The sequence below is a fragment of the Ctenocephalides felis genome, unplaced genomic scaffold, assembly GCF_003426905.1.
Source record: "Ctenocephalides felis isolate EL2017-DRISC unplaced genomic scaffold, ASM342690v1 CF-g0.4_SCAFFOLD_00845, whole genome shotgun sequence".
NCBI lineage: Eukaryota > Metazoa > Arthropoda > Insecta > Siphonaptera > Pulicidae > Ctenocephalides > Ctenocephalides felis.
Window position 1 is genome coordinate 89,829,637 of NW_020536999.1, and position 26,362 is coordinate 89,855,998.

General features: G+C 28.4%; 2 protein-coding genes across 2 annotated transcripts in view; one reads left to right on the plus strand and one right to left on the minus strand.

The window, feature by feature from the left end:
• LOC113364049 (uncharacterized aarF domain-containing protein kinase 5) overlaps positions 1–12,490 on the plus strand; it is a 115,252-nt gene extending 102,762 nt beyond the window's left edge. Inside the window, exons 7-11 of the mRNA XM_026606505.1 lie at positions 2,191–2,364; positions 4,127–4,307; positions 9,224–9,355; positions 10,623–10,729; positions 11,794–12,490. Coding sequence (XP_026462290.1) covers positions 2,191–2,364; positions 4,127–4,307; positions 9,224–9,355; positions 10,623–10,725 — 590 coding nt within the window. The 3' untranslated portion in view covers positions 10,726–10,729; positions 11,794–12,490. The remainder of the gene's footprint in view (positions 1–2,190; positions 2,365–4,126; positions 4,308–9,223; positions 9,356–10,622; positions 10,730–11,793) is intronic.
• A 1,193-nt stretch (positions 12,491–13,683) lies between these two features.
• LOC113362945 (caspase-8-like) lies at positions 13,684–19,011 on the minus strand. The gene is made up of 2 exons (XM_026605438.1): positions 18,917–19,011; positions 13,684–15,676 (listed from the first exon to the last, which is right to left on the minus strand). The coding sequence occupies exons 1-2, from the start codon at positions 19,009–19,011 to the stop codon at positions 14,284–14,286; spliced, it is 1,488 nt and encodes a 495-aa protein (XP_026461223.1). The 3' UTR covers positions 13,684–14,283.
• Between the last annotated feature and the right edge of the window lie 7,351 nt (positions 19,012–26,362).

Genomic DNA, 26,362 nt, shown 5'->3' on the forward strand with positions numbered 1-26,362 from the left:
CGTCCAGACGGTGCGTGCCATAACCAGTTTAGTGGGCTGGTTGCATCCTTCTTTCAAATTGGCCTGGATCCTGGACTACGTTGAAAATAATCTAAGACAGGAACTGGATTTTGTTAATGAGGCCAAAAATTCTGAAAAATGTGCCAAAGATTTGAAACATTTGAAATATGTTTATGTACCAGAAGTTTTATGGGAGTTCACAAACACAGTAAGATAAAAAAAACTTTATTAAATTATATATATTACCAAGTTCAAGCAACTTGCCTTAAGACTAAATGCCACTTACACCTAGTTAATACTCTTTTCATTCATCTTTGATAGTTCTTTGATATCTTATATATTAGTTTTTTTTCTCACAGAGAGTTCTTACAACTGAATTCATAGATGGCGTAAAAGTCAGCAACAAGGAAGAGTTGCTAAAACAAGGATTAAATTTGGCAGATGTTGATAGAAAGTTGATAACTGCCTTTTCTGAACAAATATTCAATACGGGATTCGTCCATGCTGATCCACATCCAGGAAATGGTAACGTACCTATTATAATACCTTAAGACAACTGCGCAGCCTCAAGAAGTTTCACTTCAAAAATTTAAGTTTATTTTTTTACCGCTTGTGTGGTATCGTTTGAAAGATCTCGTCGAGAAGAATTTGAATTGTGTTACAATTTTAATTTTGTTGTAAAGTGTTTGAGTTGGGTCTAAAGAAGTTTTACTTCAAAAATGTTATGTTATATCTTTTACCGCTTGTGTGGTATCGTTTGAAAGGTCTCGAGGAGTAGAATTTGAATTGTGTAACAATTTTAATTTACTGTAAAGTGTTGCGGCATTCTATAAATTTGAGTCTGAAGAAGTTTTACTTCAAAAATTTTGTTATATCGCTTTCTGTTTGTGCGGTATCGTTCAAAAGGTCTCGAGGAGTAGAATTTGAATTGTGTAACAGATTTTAATTTGTTGCAAAGTGTCCCAGCTTTTTTAGGTCTAAAGAAGTTTTACTTCAAAATTTTTGTTATGTCCTGTACCGCTAGTGTGGTATCGTTTGAAAGGTCTCGACGAGTAAAATTCGAATTGTGCAACAATTTTAATTTGTTGTAAAGTGCCCCGGCTTTTAATTTTAAAGTTGAGTCTAAAGAAGTTTTACTTCAAAAAATTTAGATTGTGTTTTTATGGCTTGTGGGGTATCATTTGAATGGTATTTTTGAATAGAGTACGATTACTGGAATTAAAATTTGACTTTTGCAAAAAAAATTCACAAAATTATTATTTAAAAAAACAATAATTTATAACACTATCAGCAAACTATAAATTAAACACTATAATAAGCAAAAATAAGAATAAGTATAAATACTAAAATTAACTAAAAAAAAAATTAGAATATTTCTGAAATAAACATTTTTGATGCACTTTTAGTAAAAGAAAGAACCTAAAGAAGTTTTACTTAAAAAATTAAAGATAGTGTTTGTGGCATGTGGGGTATCATTTGAAAGGTATTTTTTGAATAGAATACGATTATGGAAATAAATCTTGAATTCTGCAAATTTTCTGGGCAAAATTAAATAAATAGCAATAGTTTATAGTACTATATATAGACTATATATTAATATAGTACTATATAAGACTCTACAGCAAATTATATATCAAATACTATAATAAAAATAAATATAAATACTGAAATTAACTTAAAAAACAAGAATTTTTGAAAAATATACATTTTTGATGCATTTTTAGTAAAAGAACCTAAAGAAGTTTTACTTCAAAAAATTTAGATTGTGTTTTTATGGCATGTGGGGTATCATTTGATAGGTATTTTTGAATAGAATGCCAATACTGGAATTAAATTATAAATCTCATGAATTTACTGGACATAATTAAATAAACAGTAAAAATTTATAACTTTATAAGGCTCTACAGCCCTAAATACTAAAATAAGCATAAATAAGAATATATAAATAATAATACATAAATAAGCATAAATAAAAATAAGAATGAATATATACTTTTATTGCTTAGGTGCATTTTTTAAAACTTTAGCAAACTAACCCAAAGAAGTTTTACTTCAAAAACTTTAGCTAATACTTTTATGTCATGTGGGATATCATTTGAAAGCTCTCGATGATCAGAATACAAATACAAAAAAAAAATTCAAATTTACACCTACACTTAATACTCACACCTAATTTTTATTACCTTTCAGTTCTTGTACGTAAGTCCAAATCTGATGGAAGTGCTGAGATAGTTCTCCTGGACCACGGTTTATACGAAAGTGTACCTCAGGCAGTAAGAAGTGCTTTGTGTGATTTCTGGGAAGGAATTGTGTCGAAGGATTATGATAAAATGCAGAAGCATGCTAACGAGCTACATGTATCTGGTATAATAGATAATAGATACAAATTGTAAAAGATATATTTGTATATATATGTATATGTATATATACATATATATATATACTAGCTGACCCGGCAAACGTTGTTTTGCTAAGTAAGGTATATTCTAAACAATTTCTAGAGAATCAAAAATATTAATACTTTAAGTGTATAAGGATATGTTGCTTGAATGCTATATACAATGAAGTATTATAAGAACAATAAACCCCATTAGTTTGTCTATATTTTATCAATACAATCAAACTGGAAGTTTTATACACTTTCTATAGAAAACATGGCATAATCCAATCCAAGTCATTTTTGGTCTTTCGACATATTGATTACGTTTCAAGTTTTTCAGATTCTTTTTGATTCAGGATTTTGTGTATAATTGTAAATAATACTACTGAGCTTATACAAAATTTTCAAATTTCTGCGAGGAGAGAGAAAATGAATTAGGTATTTCTTCTTTAACCTGCTTTTTGAAAAGTTTCAAGTAACATTCGATGAATTGAAGTAAATTTAATAAAAAGTATAAAGTAGAGCAGGGCGAGGCACAAAGGTTCAATTTGACTTTGAGCATATATAAACTATATTATGAAAAGCAAACCAATCATATCACAAATAACCCATTTCAAACGAACAATTATTTGACTACGTTCAGTAAAACTGCCAGTTACTTCATCATTGTAGAAATGTGCTTATTTTTGCTGTCTTTCAAAAAATTGTTATCTAGACCTTTTTACCCCATTTACCCTAACTTGGAACGGCCAGGTGGCAAACAGGTTGAATGTCTTATTTTAATTTTATGAGTATTTTACAAAATAATTACACTTTTAACTAATGCTAAAAAAAACTGCCAACGAAAGAAAATACTTTTATTATGAATTTTCAAAGATTACAGTTTATCTCCAGATAGCAAAGTCATGAGAATCAAGGTTACAGCTGCTTATACATTTTTTCCCTCTAATTTTCAATTCCTTAAACGATGCTTAACTTTACTGGTTTTTGACACATCGCTGGTGAACCTTTTTAACCCCGCATCTTCATATATTACTATCTATTCTTCGATAAATTCTATGAAATTATAACTGGAAAATGTTATTCGGCAAAATGTCCCTTTGATCGATACCAAATTTAGGTTTTGAATTTAAATAACTTAAATAAAAAATAATATAACCTAGAAAATGTTTTATAAATACTAATAAGTATATAATTATACAAATGAGATCTATCAGAGCACGGTGTTTGAGAATAATATGCCAAAAAGTGCATTTTCATATTAACATTTCAAAAAAGTTGATATTTAGTTTCTAGTAACACTTGCGGCCCGTTTACTAACGTTTTTATATATAAATAAAACTGCAAACCAAACTATTTACTACAATTTATTCATAATTAAATAATATTCACGTAAAATATCCTATTAAATGTAATTGAAAATCATCTGTCAAAATCGTATGACATTTCACGTGTTAGCGACCGTCCATTGTTTGATTCAAATTACGCTTCTATAAAAATTTTCAAATTCAAGATGTAAAGTTTCTACGCAATTTTGAAATAATATCTCACCTTTTGGACCATCTCTGGATTGGCACGGATTTTTTAAGACTAAGACTGGCCAAATCTAATCAGCCGTTTTCGAGTTTTATTCGGACATTTGAAAGAGCGCTCCATTTTTATATATAAGAGAGATATATATATATATATATATATATATATATATATATGCATATGTTTATTTATTTATTTATTTATTTATTTTAGATTTTGAAACGTTTGCTGAGATTTTAAGCCAAAGGCCTCTGCATATCGAGAGTCCCTTAACTTTAAAGACTTCTTTAACGCAAGCTGAATTGAGTTACATGACAGAAATGGCTAAGAAAAGATTTGATTCAATTGCTGCAACTTTGAAAGCTATGCCACATAATTTAATTTTTGTTATAAGGTAAAATTTAATAATATAGTAAAAGATATAGTAAAATTTAATAATATAGTAAGAGATATAGTAACATTTAATAATATAGTAAAAGATATAGTAAAATTTAATAATATAGTAAAAGGTATAGTAAAATTTAATAATATAGTAAAAGAAATGGTAAAATTTAATAATATAGTAAAAGATATAGTAAAATTCATTCATATAGTAAAAGATATAGTGAAATTTAATAATATAGTAAAAGATATAGTAAAGACTAATAATGTAGTAAAAGATATAGTAAAAGGTATAGTAAAATTTAATAATATAGTAAAAGATAAAGTAAAATTTAATAATATAGTAAAAGGTATAGTAAAATTTAATAATATAGTAAAAGGTATAGTAAAATTTAATAATATGGTAAAAGATATAGTGATGACTACCCAGTAAACACTACATGTTGCCGTAATGAAACTTGTTAGTTACAAAGTTATATAACAAATGTTAACTAAATGTAATATAAGCGCAATGTAACTTTTAGTTGCAAAGTTATATAACAAATGTTAACTAAGTGTAATGTACGCGCAATGTAACTTTTAGTTGCAAAGTTATATAACAAATGTTAACTAAGTGTAATGTACGTGCAATGTATATCGATAGTTGCAAAGTTATATAACAAATGTTAACTAAGTGTAATGTACGCGCAATGTTTATCGATAGTTGCAAAGTTACATAACAAATGTTAACTAAGTGCAATATACGCGCAATGTATATCGGGAGTTACAAAGTTATATACATTTGTTACCTAATGTAATAAATGTGCAATGTTTTGTTAGAAAATATTTTCACAACTTTTTTAATGAAAAATCGATTGATCTAATTTTAAATTCTGTAGTATCAGTTATAGAGCACGGATATATATATATATATTATATATATATATATATATTATATCAATATTCATCAAAACTTTTGAAGAAAAATGTTTTTGATGAGATGAAATATCGAAGCGCGTAAGCGCCGCGTCGCTGTTAAACAAACAAACGATTTTACGGAACCCATAAAAACGTTACGCAAACGTAAACAAAATTGATACATATTATTAAAATCTCCATAGCCGATTGGCGTATAATAAATAAATAAATAAATAAATAAATAAAATATCTGATAATAATCATGCACGACCGCCTAATGGAATTTTTTTTTTTTATTTTTTTTACTAGATCTCTGTAACCGCTAGAGCTGCCTTCCCAAAAATTTAATAATGGTTTTTGAATTATTAAATTCGGACGCTCCGTTCTCTTAAAACTGGGTTACCGATTTTGGAACTTTTTGCCCCGTATCTTCGGAACGGCTAGACCTGCCTCTGCCAAACACTAATCACACACCCTCTTTATCAATACGAATCGAATGTTGTTCCCGAAATCGTCGATAAAATTTTCATTCTCGATTTTTTTGCGACTACTATAACTTACTACGGGAAGTTACAGTAAAAATTTTAAAATTTTAAATGAAATAAATTGCATTTCTTTTACAAAAACAGAATTTTAACTTCTTCAATTACTTAAAACAACTATTTTTTCAAAAAATTTAAAAACTTAGAAGTTTTTACAAAAATTTCAAAAAGTATATTAAAATTTTTGAATTCGATTAAACGTTTTAAACGTTTAAACGGTTGTCTTCCTTTTTCGGCAGAGGGACTCAGACTCAGGCGTCAGGTTTCCCAGAGTGCATTGCATGCAGCCTGTCGCCTGAACGCCATTTTATACTGTGTCATATGCGGGGTTGTTTTGTTGAGTTGTTTTGTCTTGTTTTATTTTAAATATTTTGTAATATTGAGTTCTACGTGTATAACTAAAAATGCAAAATATATAGTATATATGGCGTAAACTTTACATATCTGCTTATGTGTTATTTGTTCAGCTACGTCGAAATCGAAAGAGTATAAGAAATAACCTCAAAATGAATTTAAGAAGTGCTGTTTGATATATAATATTATGAAGGGTAAGTATAATTTATTTGTTGGTTACTGTGCTAAAAGCCTAATTATTTTTATAAGGCCCGCGTTTGGAGATGTCTCAAAAAAACTAGAGCTTATTATTTGGATATGAAAATTTAATTTTCGACAATGCTACAAGATACTAAAGGTAAATAACTGTTTAAATTTCTAATGGCTTTTGAGGTTTATATTTTATTATTGTAATAATTTATTTTTAGGATTGGATTCTAAGTCTCGGTTTGAATCCTAAATTGCCTCGAATAACATATGTGATTAATATGAAAGAATATCGAGAGGCTTTTAACAGCAAAACAAGGAATAAATGAAAGGTATATATCATAGTTCTTGTTAACTAATTACTATTATACATTCTGTTTTAACCTTTCTTATTTGTTTTTAAGGTGGAATAATACATACTGAATGGGCTACAATGGAATTAGACAAATTGTGAATATTGAGAATGAAGATGTTGGAAGTATCTCGATAAAAAAAAATATCAAAGCTTAATAATGCTCAACTATAATTCTATTAGTTATATTGTTTGTCTGCAAAAAAAATAATTGTATTTGAAAATTGTCATCCTAATTTGGAATTATGTGATAAAGTTTCTGTATATTGTGTGTTCGAGATAGCTTGATTAGCTTTAATAGTTGGACCAAAACTAGATATTTTTATTTCCATCTTTTATTAATTAATATCATTTAAAAATAGTTTTATATTAATTTGTGTTTCATTTGAAAATATGAAATTAATAATTGTAATGAATATAAATTTTATATTTTGTTATTGTTTTCGAAAAATATTTGTTACTGTTTATTATAACATATTTAATACTGTTATTTTTAACATTTAAAATATTCTAGTTTATTATGTTATTTTTTTCGTTTAATAGGTTACTATTTTTTTTTTCATTGGGTATATAACGAAAATAAATGTAATTGATATAAATTTTATGTATCGTCTAAAATATTTGTTGCTGTATTGTTTATTATATTGTTTTTTTTATTACTGTCTTGTAATGAGGTTTGTTATTGCTTTATAAATTTTGTTACTGTTCTGTTTAGTATAAAATATTTGTTGCTATTTTGTTTAGTATAAAATACTTATTACTGTTCTGTTTAGTGTAAAATATTTGTTGCTATTTGTTTGTTATAAAATATTTGTTACTGTTTTGTTTACTTTGAAATATTTGTTACTGTTCTATTTAGTATAAAATATTTGTTGCTACTTTGTTTATTGTAAATATTAATTTTAAATAATAATACAATGAAATATGAGTAAAATCTTTTTTTTATAGAAAATCACTTATTTTCGCATAAATTAAAAGCATTGCAAAAAGTGCTGATTCATATCGCATAGGTACATTACCGTAAGTTACCGCAACTTCACAATGTAACGCATATCTATATTGCATTTGTATGTTACCGTAAGTTACCGCAACTTCACAATGTAACGCACATTGTAACGCACTTGATGCGGAAATAGTTACCTTCAGGCAATGCATTTGATAAGGTTGCCGCAATGTAACAGGTAACAGATGTTATATAACTGCAATCTAACGGCAATGTAAAATTGTTTAGGGGGTAATAATGTAGTAAAAGATATAGTAAAATTTAATAATATAGTGAAAGATCTAGTAAAATTTAATAATATAGTAAGAGATATAGCAAAATTTAACAATATAGTAAGAGATATAGTAACATTTATTAATATAGTAAAAGGTATAGTAAAATTTAATAACATAGTAAAAGATATAGTAAAATTTAATAAAAAAGTAAAAGATATAGTAAAATTTAACAATATAGTAAGAGATATAGCAAAATTTAACAATATAGTAAGAGATATAGTAACATTTAATAATATAGTAAAAGGTATAGTAAAATTTAATAATATAGTAAAAGATATAGTAAAGACTAATAATTAGTAAAAGATATAGTAAAGACTATTAATGTAGTAAAAAGATATAGTAAGACTATTAATGTAGTAAAAGATATAGTATAATAATATTAGTAAAGATATAGTAACATTTAACAATATAGTAAGAGATATAGTAAAATTTAATTATATAGTAAAGGTATAGTATAATTTAATAATATAGTGAAAGATCTAGTAAAATTTAATAATATAGTAAAAGGTATAGTAAAATTTAATAATATAGTAAAAGATATAGTAAAGACTAATAATGTAGTAAAAGATATAGTATAATTTAATAATATAGTAAGAGATATAGTAACATTTAACAATATAGTAAGAGATATAGTAAAATTTAATTATATAGTAAAAGGTATAGTAAAATTTAATTATATAGTAAAAGGTATAGTAAAATTCAATCACATAGTAAAAGATATAGTAAAATTTAATAAAAAAGTAAAAGATATAGTAAAATTTAGCAATATAGTAAGAGATATAGCAAAATTTCACAATATAGTAAGAGATATAGTAACATTTAATAATATAGTAAAAGGTATAGTAAAATTTAATTATGTAGTAAAAGATATAGTAAAATTTAATAATATTGTTAATGTAATTAATTAAATAATGTGAAAGCATGTATCTAAAAGTTGCAAAAAGTTGAAATGATGCTTCAAAAATTGTTTATATCTTTATATTTATATTCATTTATGAATTTAATACTTTACAAGAACTTTTATCATTTAGCTGTTTATACTGAAATAATTATTTTACTATATATTAATTAATAGTATTATTGAAAATTATAAAATATATATAGATATATATTATATGTATTATATATATATATATATATAATATATATATATATAATATATATATATATAAATACACTACTTCTTCCCTTAATCGAGTTGGAGTTTACTTCAGCTCACAGACTTGTCTTAGGGCTGTACTACCCATTATTATAGTATTATTATTTTATATGTTTTCTATACTATTCTGTTTTATAATTTTCTTTTTCTTTTTGTTGTAGAAATTTAAATACTGTGAGAGCAATTGCTCGAGGCCATGGTGATCCTGTGGATAGATTACGGTTGATTGCAAGGACAGCTTTACGAACAAAATATGGTGTTATATCAATGCTGAAATTTGATTTTATGATGTGGTAAGATGATGTATGTACGAGGTGTGTTCAAAAAGTACCCGGAATTACTAATAATTAAATTTCGCGGGTCTGGAGTGTCTGATTGTCAAAAATTTTTTTTTATTGTGTTGGTATACATGCCCCTAAAGTATGATGAAATTTTCAGCTATATTCACTGTTTACTTTGTCTGTGGTAGTCGCTAAGGTTCGACGTGTTTTTCTGAGCTCGGCGATTTTTACAATGGAAGAATTGAAAAGTCAAAGAATTTGTATTAAATTTTGCGTAAAAAATGAAATAAAGTGTTGCAAAGTGCAAAAATTCACCAGATATGGCTCCGTGTGACTTTTTCCTATTCCCAAAGTTGAAGAGACCCATGAAAGGACGGCGGTTTTCCTCGATTGAAGAAAATCGCTGAGAGTGCTCAAGGACATATCAAAAAGTGAATATCAAGGGTGCTTCGAAAATTGGAAAAAACGCTGGCATAAGTGTATTATATCTGGGGGGGACTACTTTGAAGGGGACCACATTAATGTAGACGAATAAATAAATATTTTTTTGAAAAAACGAAAATTCCGGGTACTTTTTGAACAGACCTCGTATATATATATATATATATATATATATATATATATATAAATATAAATATAAATATAAATAAAAATAAAAATAAAAATAAAATATATATATCTTGTATAATATATATATATATATCTTGAGGATTTTTTGTTCGACGTTGAAACATATTGAATTGAATAAAACAGCTAATGCATCAAATGTAAAAAAGTTTATTTTAATTTTTTTATACGTTTTGAGACTAGATGTGTCTCATCATTCAGCTAAAGGAAATTTACAATAAAAGGAAAAGTTTTAGAATTAAAAATATTACATTAAAAAAATTAATTAAAAGAATTAAGTTATACACACTAGATCAGGAAAAAACACATTTACTATCACATTTTACAACACAACAATCACATGCCACTACTGTAGGAAAATAAAAATAATTTAAAAAAGAACCGAAAAAGGTAAATGTAAAAATATATACAACACATATCTTTTTGTACAAAAGTTAAAGTTAGTTTAAAACTAATATATAAAAAAATTTAAGAAAAACTAAATATTTTTGTTGAAAATTTTATATTTAATAATTATAATAGATATATGTAAGTTCTTTTTTATTTGACTGATTTATTTTGCATTATTATAATCATATTTCCATTATTTAATTTAATTTAAGTAGTTTTCATATTATTCCTTAATATTAATATTTATTTTTTATATTTACAGGAGTGCCCGAATAAGAATAGCATTACTCAAGTTGTACTTAAAGTTTTTAACATTTATAAAAAGAGCTCCAGATACCTCACATTTACTTAAGAATATAAACTAAGATGGTAAATATTTAATCATAAATTTTTATTATAAAATATAAATATTTATATTTATAAATAATGTTATTTTGAACATTAGCGAATAATTAAACACTTGATTAGATTTTGTGACATTATTAATAATAAACAATTGTTTATTTATAATAATAAATAAACCTGAAATGAAATTGTTTAGGTTAATGTTATAAAATATAAATGTAGTGTTTAATTATTTACTAAAAATGTAAATATTTAAAATTTATGTATAATATACTATAGTATATATAGTATATATATAAATATATATTGAAATTGTTTATTTCGACTTTGAAACATATTAAAGTTTTTTAGCCACAAGTCGAAAATGAAAGAAAGAAAGTAAATACAAAATCTTCTTTAATTGTACGTTTTGAGCTATTATGTTATCATCATTCCACAATGTGTAATCATTCAACAATTTTTTGATCTTTTTACAGTATCTAAAAGAATTTTTACAAAGTTTAAAAAAAGATTAAATTTAAATTATATTATAGAATAAAATAAAATGACAAGTAAAAAATTGATACATACCACACCTGGTATGTATACTTTTATTTACTGTAGAAATATAAAAAAAATGGCTGAATGATGGACCGATTCAAAAAGTATAAACAAATAGTTATTTATTTATAAATAATAGTTAATTATTTATTGTTTCTTTTATTTCGACGATTGGCTGCAAATTAACACTCAAGAACATATAATTATATAATTGATATATAATTATAATTATAATTTATACTGCAGGTATTTAAACATGTTATAGGTATTTATAAATATCAATTTATATTTATAAAATATATATTTATAATTATCTAACATTATTTTTCATGAAAAATTTAAGCAATATATTTATAAAAATATCACATTTTGTATACAAAATATGGGTACAGTTTATAAAAAGAATTTTCAAAATTATGTGGCAGTAGTCCATTTTATACGAAAATTCATTTAAAAATATTAAAGATGTAGATTATATAATTAATAATTCTTGGCAAAGTTTTTGAAAAAGTGTAAATATTTAAATATATATACAAAGCTCTGTACAGATCAGAGACATGGGCTCTAAGAAAAGCCGACAAGAACTATCTGAAGAGTTTTGAAATGTGGTGCTGGAGGCAAATGGAGAAGGTAAAGTGGACTGACAAGATAACAAATGAAGAAGACCTAAAAAGAGTGGGCGAAAAAACTGAGCACAATCCTGAAAAGAAAAGGAAACTGAACCGGACCCATTCTGCAAAAAGAGTGTCTCTTACACGACGTCGTCGAAGGCAAAATTGAAGGACTAAAAAGATTGGGAAAAAGAAGAATGCAGATGGTTGATGACTTATGCAAAAAGAGGAAATACAGAGAACTGAAAGCCGAAGCACAGGACCAGGAAGCATGGAAGCAGAAGTTTGGAAAGAAAAACACATGAAATAACAAAAAGAAGAGGGGAAATAGTGGTAATGGGAATGATAAAATAGAAGGACTAAAAGGATTGGGAAGAAGAAGAATGCAGATGGTTGATGACTTACGCGAGAAGAGAAAGTACTGGGAATTGAAAGCCGAAACACAAGACCAGGAAGCATGGAAAAAGATAATTATATCATTATTATCTGTTTGTAGAATGTCTATAGTTTAATAATATTATACTTGAATAATGCAGTTATTACAAATCAAGAAACTGTGGAATACCTAGATATGCACATTGATAGAAAACACAACTGCAAAATGCACTTAACAATGAAAAGAAAGCAAATAGATCTTAAAATGAAGGGACTGAACAGACTTTTAAGAAGATCATCCAAACTCTCATTGGAAAATAAGCTTCCATTATATAAAGTGATGATAATTCCAACATGGACTTATGGGATAGAGATGTGGTGTTGTGCCAGCAAGAATTAGTTTACCATTTTAATAATTCAGGGAGCTCAAAACAAGATACTAAGAATGATCAGCAACGTTTCATAGTTTATGACCAGCAATATGATACACAAGGAATTGAAAATACCCACAGTGGCAGAGGTCATTAAAACCAGAAGCTCAATTTTCCAAGATAAGTTAGATAGACAAGCAAATCCTGAAATACAGTCAGTGGCTGATTAGGCTTTCTTTCCGCTACAGACCCTATCTGATCAGACGCAATGCCCTTTTTAATGGACAAGATTTTACTTCTTTAATTATACAAATATTTTTATATTAGGACTTATGGGACTCTATCCCTGTGGGGTTGTATCAGCAAGATTACCATTCTAATAATTCAGAGAACTCAAAGCAAGATCTTTAGAATGATCAACAATGAGCTCCATAGTTTATAACCAGCAATATGATACACAAGGACTTGAAAATACCCACAGTGGCAGCAGAAGCTCAATTCTCCAAGATAAATTGAATTAAAATCAGAAGCTCAATTTTCCAAGATAAATTGAATGGACCTCTTGGCTACCAAGTAATGGATATAGAAACCAACGTTAAAAGGGAAGAATTAAAAACTTATATATTTGATTTGAATTCATTACCCGCACTCGAATTTAAAATTGTCTTTGGAAAATCTTGGAGTGTATCCACCAAGACATCAGTACTTTGGCGGAGCAATATCAAGGAAGGTGGGACATCCACATGATTGCTGACAATGAAAATCACATAAAAAGACTTTTGGAAGCATAAAATGAAATATGTTGATTTTTTATTAAATTTGAGGTAAACCTAGCATGTTGGCATATTTCAAACACTAAAGCTGTTGGTAAATTTCTGCTACAGTTTCTAGAATCATCATTTCTACCATCATAACATCTCAGGAAAAAAAATTAGTGTCTCCAGTGTTAATTTTTAGTGAAAACTCTTTTATTTTCGAATATTTCAAAAAAATTTATTTTCTAAATAAAGAGCTGAACATTTCATGTAAATAGCTAAATAACAAGGGAGCGTCCATTAATCACGTGAGGTTTTTAGGGGGGAGGGAGGGATATAGAAAGATATCACGTGTATTTATTTTTTGACTGATTTTTTTGAAAAAATCCAAACATGTTAAAAAAAAATCAAAATTTTCACTTGAATTTCACGTGATGTTCGCTGGGGAAGGGTGGGGGTTTAATTTTGAATGTATCACGTGAGGTTTTTAGGGGGGAGGGAGGGATATAGAAAGATATCACGTGTATTTATATTTTGACTGATTTTTTTGAAAAAATCCAAACATGTTAAAAAAAAACAAAATTTTCACTTGAATTTCACGTGATGTTCGCTGGGGAAGGGTGGGGGTTTAATTTTGAATGTATCACGTGAAGTTTTTAGGGGGGAGGGAGGGATATAGAAAGATATCACGTGTATTTATTTTTAGACTGATTTTTTTAAAAAATCCAAACATTTTAAAAAAAATCAAAAATTTTATTTGAATTTCACGTGATGTTCGCTGGGGAAGGGTGAGGGTTTAATTTTGAATGTATCACAAAGGGAGAGGCGGGGGTCCAAAAATCTTTAAAAAATCGATCACGTGATTAATGGACGCCCCGTTACAACTCATTAATATAACTCGAATCTTTTACCTTATTTCTTAAAATTCAGCTAGTCCTTCTATCCCCCCGTCGTCGTGGAAAGACAAAGTTCTTAATAAAAGTGCTAGAAAATTTAGGCACCATACAACCATCTTGATTCTTGTGCGTCCAAATTTTCTGCACAACATTCCTGGTAATCTGCTTAAAAAGTTCAGTAATCTCTCGTTCTTCTCCATACTTATCCAAAACATCACAAACTTCTTGTATAAACCAGGAACCTTGCTTCTTATCTCTTATACTGGCATACCCTTCCACAGTAGAATTAAAGATCACAAAATCGCAAGCCGTTGTCATTGCAGCATCTTGCAACATATGATGACCATCAATAGTCAGTTCTTGCTTGATAAAGGAAGACTGGACAGGTGTTTGGCATGCTTGGATAAGTAGTATACTGGGTTTGTTGAGTAATTGTTTGGATCTCATTCTTTGGTTTATTTTGCTGATGTCGACAGGAAGACAATCGGTTCCAAAAACAGCACCTATGTGCCCGTGTGATAATATGCATACAACAAAGGAACAGTCGGAAGGTTTCAATTCATTAGCGTACTTGTCAACAGTGTTTAGTATTTCAAAACTTTTTAAATTTTGTTTTACAACAATTCGGTATCCGTAGGAAGAAAACATGTCACTCACTTTTTGCCTATCAATCTCTGTACCATATCTTGTTTCTAATGTCGGTGCTCCGGTGACAAAACTTGGGGCAAAGTCTTTTTCATCTATAATTAAACATACACCCATATTGTCTATATCCAGGTTGTAATAATCTGATAAACTACGATTCACAACTGTGCAGGAACTCAGGGATTGAGACGTATTTATCAAATCATTGGACAAGCAATTGCTTTGATTGACATTGACGCGATTTTCAGCATTTTTCAATAAATCATAATACTTTTCTAGCTCCAAAGTTTTTAGTACTTGCAATAACATGGAAACATTTGCTTTGTCGTTGCCGCCAACCTTTATCACGCCTTTTTGAATCCAATTCAAAATATTAACTTCAAAATATTCAAGCATTATGAAGTCATCCACCAAAGTTGCAACTTTACGCATTTCATTCACGATCGATTTAACAACTTCCTTTGTGGAGTCTTCACACAAATGGTACAGAATTTTAATCAAAGGATGAATATAAACGGAGCAATCGCTTTGTCTAGGTAAAAACCTCAAGCATTCATCTTGATAATCTAAACCAAGTTTATCCAGAATCGCAAAATTCTGAATCAAAGTCAGGGCTTCTCGCAAAACGTTCTCCCAATTGTTGTTATTACTAGCCCATTGTTTGAGAAATGTTGTAGGTCCCTGATTGCTGGGATTGATCAATTGCAAAATGTTATTGTAACCTGTTGCTGGTTGACCATGACCATGGAGCAGAAATAGTAAAGATACTTTTTCGTACCTGGAAAGGTCGTCTTCATTAAAATTATTTATTTAAAGTATATAAGTGAGCTTTAGAGTTTATTAGTTTAACTTTTTGTTTTAAAAATGTTGTAGGTCCCTGATTGCATGGATTGATCAATTTCAAGTTATTGTAACCAGTTGCTGGTTGACCATGGCCATAAAGCAGAAATAATAAAGAAACTTTTTAATACCTGAAAAGGTTGTGTTCTATGAATTGTATTCATATATTACATCACTCAATAAGTCCGTAGGATAATACATAGATGATGTAGCTATGTAATCATCCATATGATTAAATTATAAAAAGGCATATGTCAAAATTTCATGATAATATTATTTTACAAGTTACAGAGGTTCAAGTTACGCTACTTTTGAGTTTTTTGAAACCATGAATTCAAAGCAATTTTGTGGGTTGATGTATAAATGATCAAAAGCCAAAGTATCTCTTGTTAAGTGAAGATAAAGCTTCCTAACCAAAAGCTCCACCCATCAAAAAAGGAAAACCTGCAACACCAAAAAAAGAATCCACTAGTGATAGTGACTGAAAAACAGCTGCTGCTCCATCAGGACAATGCAACAAGTCACAAATTCCTGCAAATATTGGCTAAAAAAACATGATGGGCTCCGAAAGGCATCCGCAGTCACTATATTCTCTAGATCTGTTCGCCATGCTCTATATACTGTTCTCAGATTTCAAAAGGATGCTCGTGGTGGAGAAATTTTTGCCAAACGATGAGATGATAGCAGAACTTTGTGGTAAAGTACAAATTGTACCACAAAAATGGTTTCAAAAAGTTCAAAGTTCACTATAATTTGTATATTGTCTTCGAAGAAAACTATGTTGAATAAAAAAAAAAGAATTTTGCCAGAAAAATGGTCTTAGTTATCCTATGGACTTATTGAGTGAAGTGATAGATTGTTACAAATACTGTAACTTATAAATGTTTACATAAAAGTAAATAAACAAAACTTAATCAATCGAATTTAAAATGAAGGACATTGTCTAATATTTACAAGAATTATATAAACTGAATTGCAAAGTTAAAATTATTTATTTGAAGTATGTAAGTGAGCTTTAGAGTTTATTAGTTTAACTAACTTTTTATTTTAAAAATGTTTTAGGTTCCACATTGTTCGGATTGATCAATTTCATCATCGTAACCTATTGCTGGTTGACCATGGTCATAAAATAGAAATAATAAAGGAAATTTTTGTACCTGGAAAGGTTGTCTTCTATGAATTGTATTATAACTTATATATGTTTACAGAAAAGTAAATGAACTAAACTTAATCAATCGAATTTAAAATAAAGGACATTGTCTAATATTTATAAGAATTATATAAATTGAAAATCAAAGGTTGAATTATTGAAGTAAAACTTCTTTAGGCGCGACTAGGGTGTAAATCCGTATAAATGCAACGGAAGTCCGTTACTCCCGAACTGCTCGTCATCCGTTCTCGATAAGATCATTTCTATACGGGTCGATCGTGATTAGTCGTCGTGTATGTGAATAGAGATCTATTGTTGTAACAAGGAAATCGGCATAGATAAATAAACATTCTAAAGTTACATTGTAGTACAAATCTTGATTTAATGAAAAATGCCTGATTCAGAAGAATATTTCACCCTGTTCCTTGAAATTAATAAAACAAATTAAACATTTGTGCTGTGTACTAAACGTAAGTTTATTGATTAGAAATTATTTCTATATTATTCGTAATTTTTATAAGTCTTTGAAGTTATTAATATGGAAAATATTTTTTAGGCAAGACAGATATTACAGCTGTTCAAAGAATGAGATTGTATCGTCAGCAAAAAAGTAAAAATAAATACAAGCAGTCAATGAATGTATGTTAATTTTAATTACATGAAGTTCTTTAAACACAATTATTACATGATGAGTGAAGTTGCAAAAAAATATTTGTTTAGGCGTTGTTTAACATAATCCACTGTGTGAACGAACATTATAGAATTTATTAATCAGCAATTACTTCATTTCTCTAATGAAGTCCTAAATGCTAATTACAATGACAAACCGATCATGTCATATTTGAAGTATGACTTTAATTACATTATTGTTTTTAAATATTATACATATTTTTAATGCTATTATAAATATATAATTTATAATTTATCATTATATAAATGCGTATAATGGTTGATACTAATAAATGTGCGCATGATGAGTGTTACTATATTACTAATAAACATTATTCAAAATTGTTATATGATGTATTTATTTTTACTTAAATGCCATCTTAAAATAATAGAGAAATAGAGGAAGTGGAAAGCATAAAATACTTAGGACTGATAATAAATGAAAAAAAAAGATAGGAACATTAACAGGGGCATTAAAAAGGATCCACTCTTTCAGAAAAAAAAAAAATACTAATTCTTAAAGCGGAAATAATACCTATAATTTTATATGGAATAACAACATGGAGCCAAACAACTAAAGCAAACCTAAATGACATACAGAGAATAATGAATAAAGCCATAAAAATAGCATATAATTTTCAACATCTAACACCCACCAAATACTTACAGAGAGAATCAAATAATCATTCACTGAATAACATAATTAAAATAGAGAAATGCAAACTAATACACAAAATGAAATTTAACCGAATTAAAACAAGTGCAACAATAGACACAAATCAAGATATACATGAACACTACACGAGACAACACAACAATTTTCACATTGAACACAATAGAAAGAAGAATTTCAGAGAAAATGTCATATGGAGTGCCAGCAAAACATATAACGAATTGCCAGACTATATTAAGATGACCAATGATAATGATAATTTTAAAAGAAAAATAAAGAAGTACTATATGGAAATTGAAGAAAAAGAAGACTGAAGAGTTATATATAGATATTATATTAATGAAATAGATATTATAGTCAAATGAAATGTAAATATTATATGAAAACTGTTTTTCATAATCTCTCATACCAGGCACCTCTGTCTGACTGAAATATGAAAATGTATATATGTAAATAAATAAAATAAATCTTGTACAGTAACAAATAAGTTTTACTTCAATGGAAATTAAAAGAAAAAAAAATGTTATTACTACTAGTCCATTAATTGTTTTAAAAATGTTGTAGGTCCCACACTGCACAAGTTGATCAATTTGAGAATGTTATCGTAACACGTTGCTGGCCATAAAGCAGAAACAATAAACGAACCATGGCAATAAAACAAAAATATGAAAGGAACTGCTTCCTACCTGGAAAGGTTGTCTTCTATGAATTGTATATTTTCCCATTTGACTCTTGATAAGTTGTTGGAAACAACAACCGGGTTGGAATCACACGAATACATAATTGTTTATAAACACCACATTTATATTATACGTTGAACTATAAAGTTTTTCTACAAACTAAATTGTTTATAAATGCAATAAACATTCAAAATTATTTTAAAAGTAATTAAAGTTAAAATTGTAAATATAAAACTGCGTGTTTGACGTTTGACATTTAACATGCGTTTGACGTTTGACACTTGTTGCATGTTCACACCAGTTCATGCGCCAGTGTCACCACCATATTAATATGAAACAGTTGGTGCTACTGACTAATGTCAAAAACAATTAAAAATAATTTTTTATTCATTTATAACAAGATAATTCATATATTCAAATGTTTAAGTGTTAATTGTTGTTATTATTATAATTGTGAAAAAGTAGTTCGAATTCGTTCAATGTTTCATATATTATTATTTTTGTTTTATTGTTCACAGTTTGTTTCAACAGATTTTAATTTCAATCTACAAGTGACAGTGGGTATCAAAAATCAAAACAAAGGTAAGAAAATAAAATAAATAAATGAATAAACTAGTGGTGCGCATGGCATCGTGCCTTAAGGCAAATTGCTGGAACTTCCCGTACCAAAAATTTTTTTTTAAAAAATATTAAATTTTTTCTTTAAACTTTGAAAAAATTAAATTCTTGATAAATTTTAAATTTTGAAAAAAATGAATTTTTGGAAAAAGAAACTTTTGGCAAAAAATGTTTTTTATGTTGAAATATTTTGGGCATTCTGAACTTTTTTTCAAAGCAATCGTACTGCTTTAACTGCATAGAGACGAAATATCGAAGCGCGTAAGCGCCGCGTCGCCGTCTAACGGATAAACATTGGTACGGAATCCATAGGAATGTAAACAGTATTTATACTTATTGTTAAAATCTCTATAAAATATCTGATAATTTAATGTGTATATGTCTAATGATAATTTTTTTCCTTTTTTTACTAGATCTCCGAAACCGCTAGACCCGCTAGACCTGCCTTCATGAAAATTTGATCAGTTCTTCATCTTGTTAATAAAAGTAAAATGTTTTTTGAATTATTCAAATCGGACGCTCCGTTCTCTTAAAAACTGCGTTACCGTTTTTGGCACTTTATGCCCCATATCTTCGGAACGGCTAGACCTGCCTTCGCTAAAAACTAATCAGCACGTCTCCTTATCATTACGAATCGAATGTTTTTTGAATTATTAAAATAGGTTGATCGGTGTTTCCGAAATCGTCGACGAAAATTTGTATCCGCACACACACATACATCCATTTTTTCTAAGGTATGCCAAAATGTTCAGAAACCTTTTTTTTTATTCAGAAACCCTTCAGTTTTTGCCATTTTATTTTTAACTTCCCGTAGAGTAAGTTATAGTAATCACAAAATAATCGAAAATGAAATTTTTTATATATCTTTACGTTTCAAAACCTTCTGAAAATTTTGGCATACCTTAGAAATAATGGATGTATGTGTGTGTGTGTGTGCGGATACAAATTTTCGTCGACGATTTCGGGAACATGGTTCAACCGATTTCAATTATTCAAAAAACATTCGATTGCTGTTGATAAGGAGACGTGCTGATTAGTTTTTGGCATAAGCAGGTAGCTATTTCGAAGATACGGGGCAAAAAGTGGCACAAACGGTAACTCAGTTTTTAAGAGAACGAAGTGACCGATTTTAATACTTCAAAAAACGTTTTACTTGTATTGACAAGATGAAGAACTGATTAAATTTTCATGAAGACAGGTCTAGCGGTTTCGGAGATCTAATGAAAAAAGTAAAAAAAATGCCATTCGGCGGTCAAAAATGATCATTAGACATATACACATCAAATTATCAGATATTTTATAGAGATGTTAACAATAAGTATAAATTTTGTTTACATTCCTATGGGTTCCGTACTGATTATCAGTTAGACTGCGACGCGGCGCTTACGCGCTTCGATATTTTGTCTCCGTGCAGTTAAAGCAGTACGATTGCTTTGAAAAAAAGTTCAAAATTTCCAAAATATTTCAAAATAAAGAAAAGATTTTTTTTCAAAAAGTTTTTTTTTTTAAAAAAGTAAACTTTTGTCAAAAATGTATAGTTTCTCATAAATCTAATTTTTTCAAGGTAAATTTTTTTTAAAGATGTTTTATAAATTTTTGGCACGGGAAGTTCCAGCAATTTGCCTTGAGGCACGATGCCATGCGCCCCACTAGTTATAAAATATTTAAAGATATTCTATCTACGGATTTTTGAACAAACTTTTTGCCATTATCTATTTTCAGGGTTGCTGTATCACTGCAAAACAACGAAATCTCTAGATTGCAGCATCGAAATTTGGTCAAAAAATGGATTCGTTTTCGCCATTGTTAAAATGTTTTGACTGATTTTAATAGATTTTGGGACTCTGATTTCAAAAATGGTATCCGTTTTTGGATAAATCAACATACCTCTGCCAAAAATCGAAATTTTTGGTTGCAACATCGAAATTTTACTAATGACATGAACACTTTTTTTTGGGGATTTTTAAAATATTTTGACTTATTTTGATAGTTTTGGAGGCACTGTTTCCGAATTCGAAATCAATTTTTGGAAAAATTCACTCTTTCCGCCCCTACACCAACTTGAAGTTTGAAAAATCGCCAACTTTGAAGCTGATTTTAACTATGAAGACGATGACAAATTTGTAATTTTTTTGGTTTGGTATAAAGATTGTACTTTAGTCTACACAATACATTCATTAAAATTATTAATTTTATTCATTAAGGGCCTTAAAATTGCATTTGAAAGTCACGGTTTTGGCAAATTTTGGCTGCCCCTGAAAAACCGGTTTTGTATGGGAAAAGTAGTAAAATTTGTAAATTTTTTAAATTACACCAAAGTATGTTTGGTTTACTGCTAACCAGGCGTAAATACGAATTTATTAAAAATTATTTCCAGATCTACTATTTCTTATCATATATGAATATATACATACATACATACATATATATATATATATATATATATATATATATATATATATATATATGCATATATATATATATATTATATCAAATTTTGTAATACTGACACTCAATAAATTTAATTATTTATCTATATATCTTATTTATTTACACAGTTAGAAAAATTACTGAATTTATATTTTTTTCAAATAATTTGGGGTTCGATCAGACGAACCTCGTACTGTAATTCTGGCCCAAACCGTATCTTTACGACCTCGGCCATTCACTCACCTGAAATGGTATGCTTTTAGGAAACTTATATCTTTCATTTAAAAATAAGACTTTATATTTTTACAAATAGAAGAGGGTTCTTTGTAACCAATTGGCCGAGATCGTTAAGTTACCACTACGATTGCTCAGTGTTCCTGGGTTCAAATCCCGAAGAGATTTGAAAAATCAAATGTCTAGTTTTTCATAAATGACAAATATTAGTTCAAAATATTAAATTCAGGTGGCGCATTTCGACCTTGACACTTAAAATATTTCTGAAAAACAAAAAACTTGACTTGGCTCGCACTTGACTGTAAGAGAAAGATGACGAAGGTAAAGGAAGAACGGGGGAAAGAGAAGGGTGGAGGTAGGTGATGAATAAGAGAGATGTGTATGATACATATACTTTATTCAAATTCAATATTAATACAATATGAGTATAAAAATAACTTTTATCATCAATATAACAAATAGCCGAGTGGTTAAGGTGACCGCGTACTCGGTGACATCACTCTGGAGGAGGCAGAAGGTGAGGGGGATCGAATCCAGCTGGAGACGACGACGACCAACTCTAAAGCTGAAAAAATAGAGCAGTGCTGGTGGCTGGCTGGTGGCAGACGCGGAGGGTCCTGAAACGAACCACACCAAGTGATAGTCAACCTGAGGTTCGTGATGGGAGAGAGATTACACACAGAGAGACACATTGCGGATGAGTCATGCCGAACCCAAAAATCTACCAAAAACCACAACGTTCAAAAAAACAACATCAAGAAAAAAAAATGTGAAAAAAAGCGAAAAAAGCGGGAGGAGGAGGAGGAAAGGAGGAAGGAGGGGGAGGAGAGACCAAAAAAAAACCCCTTAAGTCCCAGATCAATTTTTCTCTTTTCTGTTCAGCGTTGAAACTTTTTTATGTTTTTTAGTGTTCCCTCACACCAATTCCCAAAGCCAACACTCGAATGAAATAAGGTCCACTTTGAAATTTTCACAACGAGAAAAAATTACTGGGACTTAGTTAAAAAAAAACTTGGTTAAAATTTTTAAATATGCCCCAATAAATATTTCTCGTCTTGAAATTTTCAATGTGGTTCTCATTCATTCAAATGTTGGCTTCGGGATGATATAGCATGCATAAATAACTCGTCTGCCATAATCGAAAAGGTTTCAGTAAATATTATATTGATGAAATTAATCGAAAGGATTATTTAATTAAAAGTTGGATTGATGTTAATCAAATCGAAGAAATGATCTTAGATAAATGAAAATTGTTGAGCATGTAAAACCTTTACGATTATTCAAGACAAAAACAAAATTAGTGGATTTGAATTGAACAAAGCTGTAAAAATGAAAACTAAAAAACTATAAACAAACTAGCGTTCTAAACTTGAATTTCGAAGAAGAACAAAAACTTTAAATAATGAATGAAATGATGTACTTATAATTAAAATTGAATTTTGTTTTATTCAAATCAACTTTTCAAAACTTTAATCAAACCACATCAACTCGAATAATAAAATCTCATTGACAGAACAAAATTATAAATATCGAGAAAATATACTTCAAAAAGTAGTCGAAGCAATTATGGAATAAATAATTTAAAAACTTTCAAAACAAAGTTATTCGACCATTGTATTGTTTATAAAAATGTATCGAGTTAATGTAGTATTGAGTAAAATCTAATTAAATATGACGAGACAATTATCAACATATGAATTAATCGCATCAACATACTCGTCGATTGCATGTCTTGATCAAAAGTGTATTTAGAAGTAAAAGAATAAAAATCTATATTTAGCAATGTAGCAATATAATTAAATAAATTTGAAACAAAATTACTATGAAATTCTTTTAAAAGTTGCATTTAATCAATTACAATTAGGAAAGTCATAAATTGAGTCTTAAATATTTTGATCAGAGCCATCAATCGCGTTGTCATTAATAAGAATGAACATGCAGTCAATATTGCTATAGGGAAAACACATGATACTTGATTCTAGAAATGTAATTCTAAAATTTTTAAAATTAAATAAAAACCTTTGCCATGTGAGATATATTTGTTGTTGAAATGTTATCTGATATACAGATTCTTCAGAACTAGAGTTCTATTTGAAATATCATTAATTCAGGAGTTGCACAAGGAGGGATGCCAGACCCCATTCTGCAAATCCTTTAAACAAATGATATTCAGACATAAGTGGCTCAAAAATAAATGAAACAAATCAAGTCTTATTACTTTTACAAGAAAAACTCAGAGAAACCTTTCCTTTTAATTCATTATTTATGCAATTAAATGAAAATAAATTAATGTCAATGAAAAGCAAAACCTATTGTATTATATTGATTTTTGAAATTGAAAAAAAAAATGAATCAATATGTTTTCCCCATAGTGAATTGTATAAAATCATTTTTATGCATAAAGAACATCACTTGCAAATTTAACAATTGAACAAAGTGCATCTAATATCAGATATGCAAGTGATATTCAACATTTTTGCACATACGTCTGCTAAAGTAGTACTTGAGATAAATTGTATTTAATTTGTATTTAGAATTGCAAAAACAATGACAAAATGTAGTTAAGCATAATATCATGTAAAATATAAACCTTTATTAAATAAATTACCTAATATATAGACTGTAATATGAATAGATTAAAAATAAATGAATTTAAGCTTTAGACATAAGTGTTTGTATCAATAATATGACTATGCAATTGTTTTAAATAAATAAATAAACATTTAGCAGATATGTGTGCATAAAATACTAATAATGCACAAGTACAAACGTTATACAATATGGACTGCTAGTCGAGCGCAAAATAAGTGTGTAAAGTTAGAAGGGATTGTGGAACTCTCACGATTAATTAAATGCTAGATGTTATTTTAATAATATCATGGCAATTGACTGATGAAGTTGTGTAAGAAATTATATTAATGATATTTATCATGATAGTCAATGTGATCTGAGATAGTTTCATTTTAATAATATAATGGAAATTACTAATATCATTTCTTGAAAAACAATGGATAGATACAATGGAAAACATACGAATACTAGCAGTGCATGAAGTATAAGGTCTATGTGCACGAGTCAGAAAATATTCACTGAAATACATACAGAGAGTTTTGATTTATACAATAAAACATTATCAGTACGTTGTTCGTTTTACAATAAATTCCTGTTTATGATTTCAGAAAAGTATTCATTGACTCGTCGGTGTATAAAGTTTGCTTGGACTCACATTGACGTATCCACATGCTGCATAGAATTAAATCCAAATCTCCTCCACAAAATGAACCCTCTAAAGCATCTGCTAGAAGCTCTAAAGCTGAACATTTGTGAATCACTACACCACACTACTTTCATCACTGACTTTATAGACTTAGTTTATAATTTGCAAATGTCCAAGTGGAGTCTTTGGGACTCAACACACGACACGACGAACAACAAAGCAACGAACACATTAGAGAATTTTGTGACCTAGAATTTGACAAAATACAGATACATCACAGAAGTACTTGCAGCCTTCTGAATCTTACATACTTGACATATTTGATAATTGCATATATGAATAAATACAAAGGATACATTGGAAGCTGTAAATAAAGTATTTGATTATGCAATTAATTAGAATTAAAAATTTTGACAGAGATAGGTTAAGGCTGAAGTACATCGTCACATATCTGCTCTAAAAACATATCATCACACACGAATTTTATATCAAATTGATGTGCATAATTAGTAGAACAATATAATGCATCAATTAATGAAAACTAATGAGGAAATTAATTAAAAACACTAATTAATTAGTTTGCAAGCATCTATCACAAAATTCACTATAAAAATGGCCGCCATCAAAGACGAACTGTCATGAACAACTAAACGAATCAAAGTGACAAAGTCGCAGGCGCCAAATTCAAATTTCATAACTAAAAATTATCAAATTCGCTTAATATTCTTTGTTCTAAACAAATACAATGATAGATAGTTAATATTTGACCATGTCTAACAGCAAAAATTAGATAGATATCAAAATATTGCTTAATTTGCTTTTAAATTTTGATTGTAGTTGCATAAAATCAAATACAAATACAGTAGACCCTCGCTTTACACGGCACTCTGGATACACGGTTCCCATACTACACGGAGCTAAAAATCCGACATCCCTCCGACTACACGGACTTC

Coding starts and splice junctions, on each gene's coding strand:
- LOC113362945 (XM_026605438.1), bottom strand. CDS start 19,011: ATGTATTCGTGTGATTCCAACCCGGTTGTTGTTTCCAACAACTTATCA. Junction 15,677..18,916: donor ATAGAAGACAACCTTTCCAG/GTAGGAAGCAGT, acceptor CGACCTTTCCAG/GTACGAAAAAGTATCTTTAC.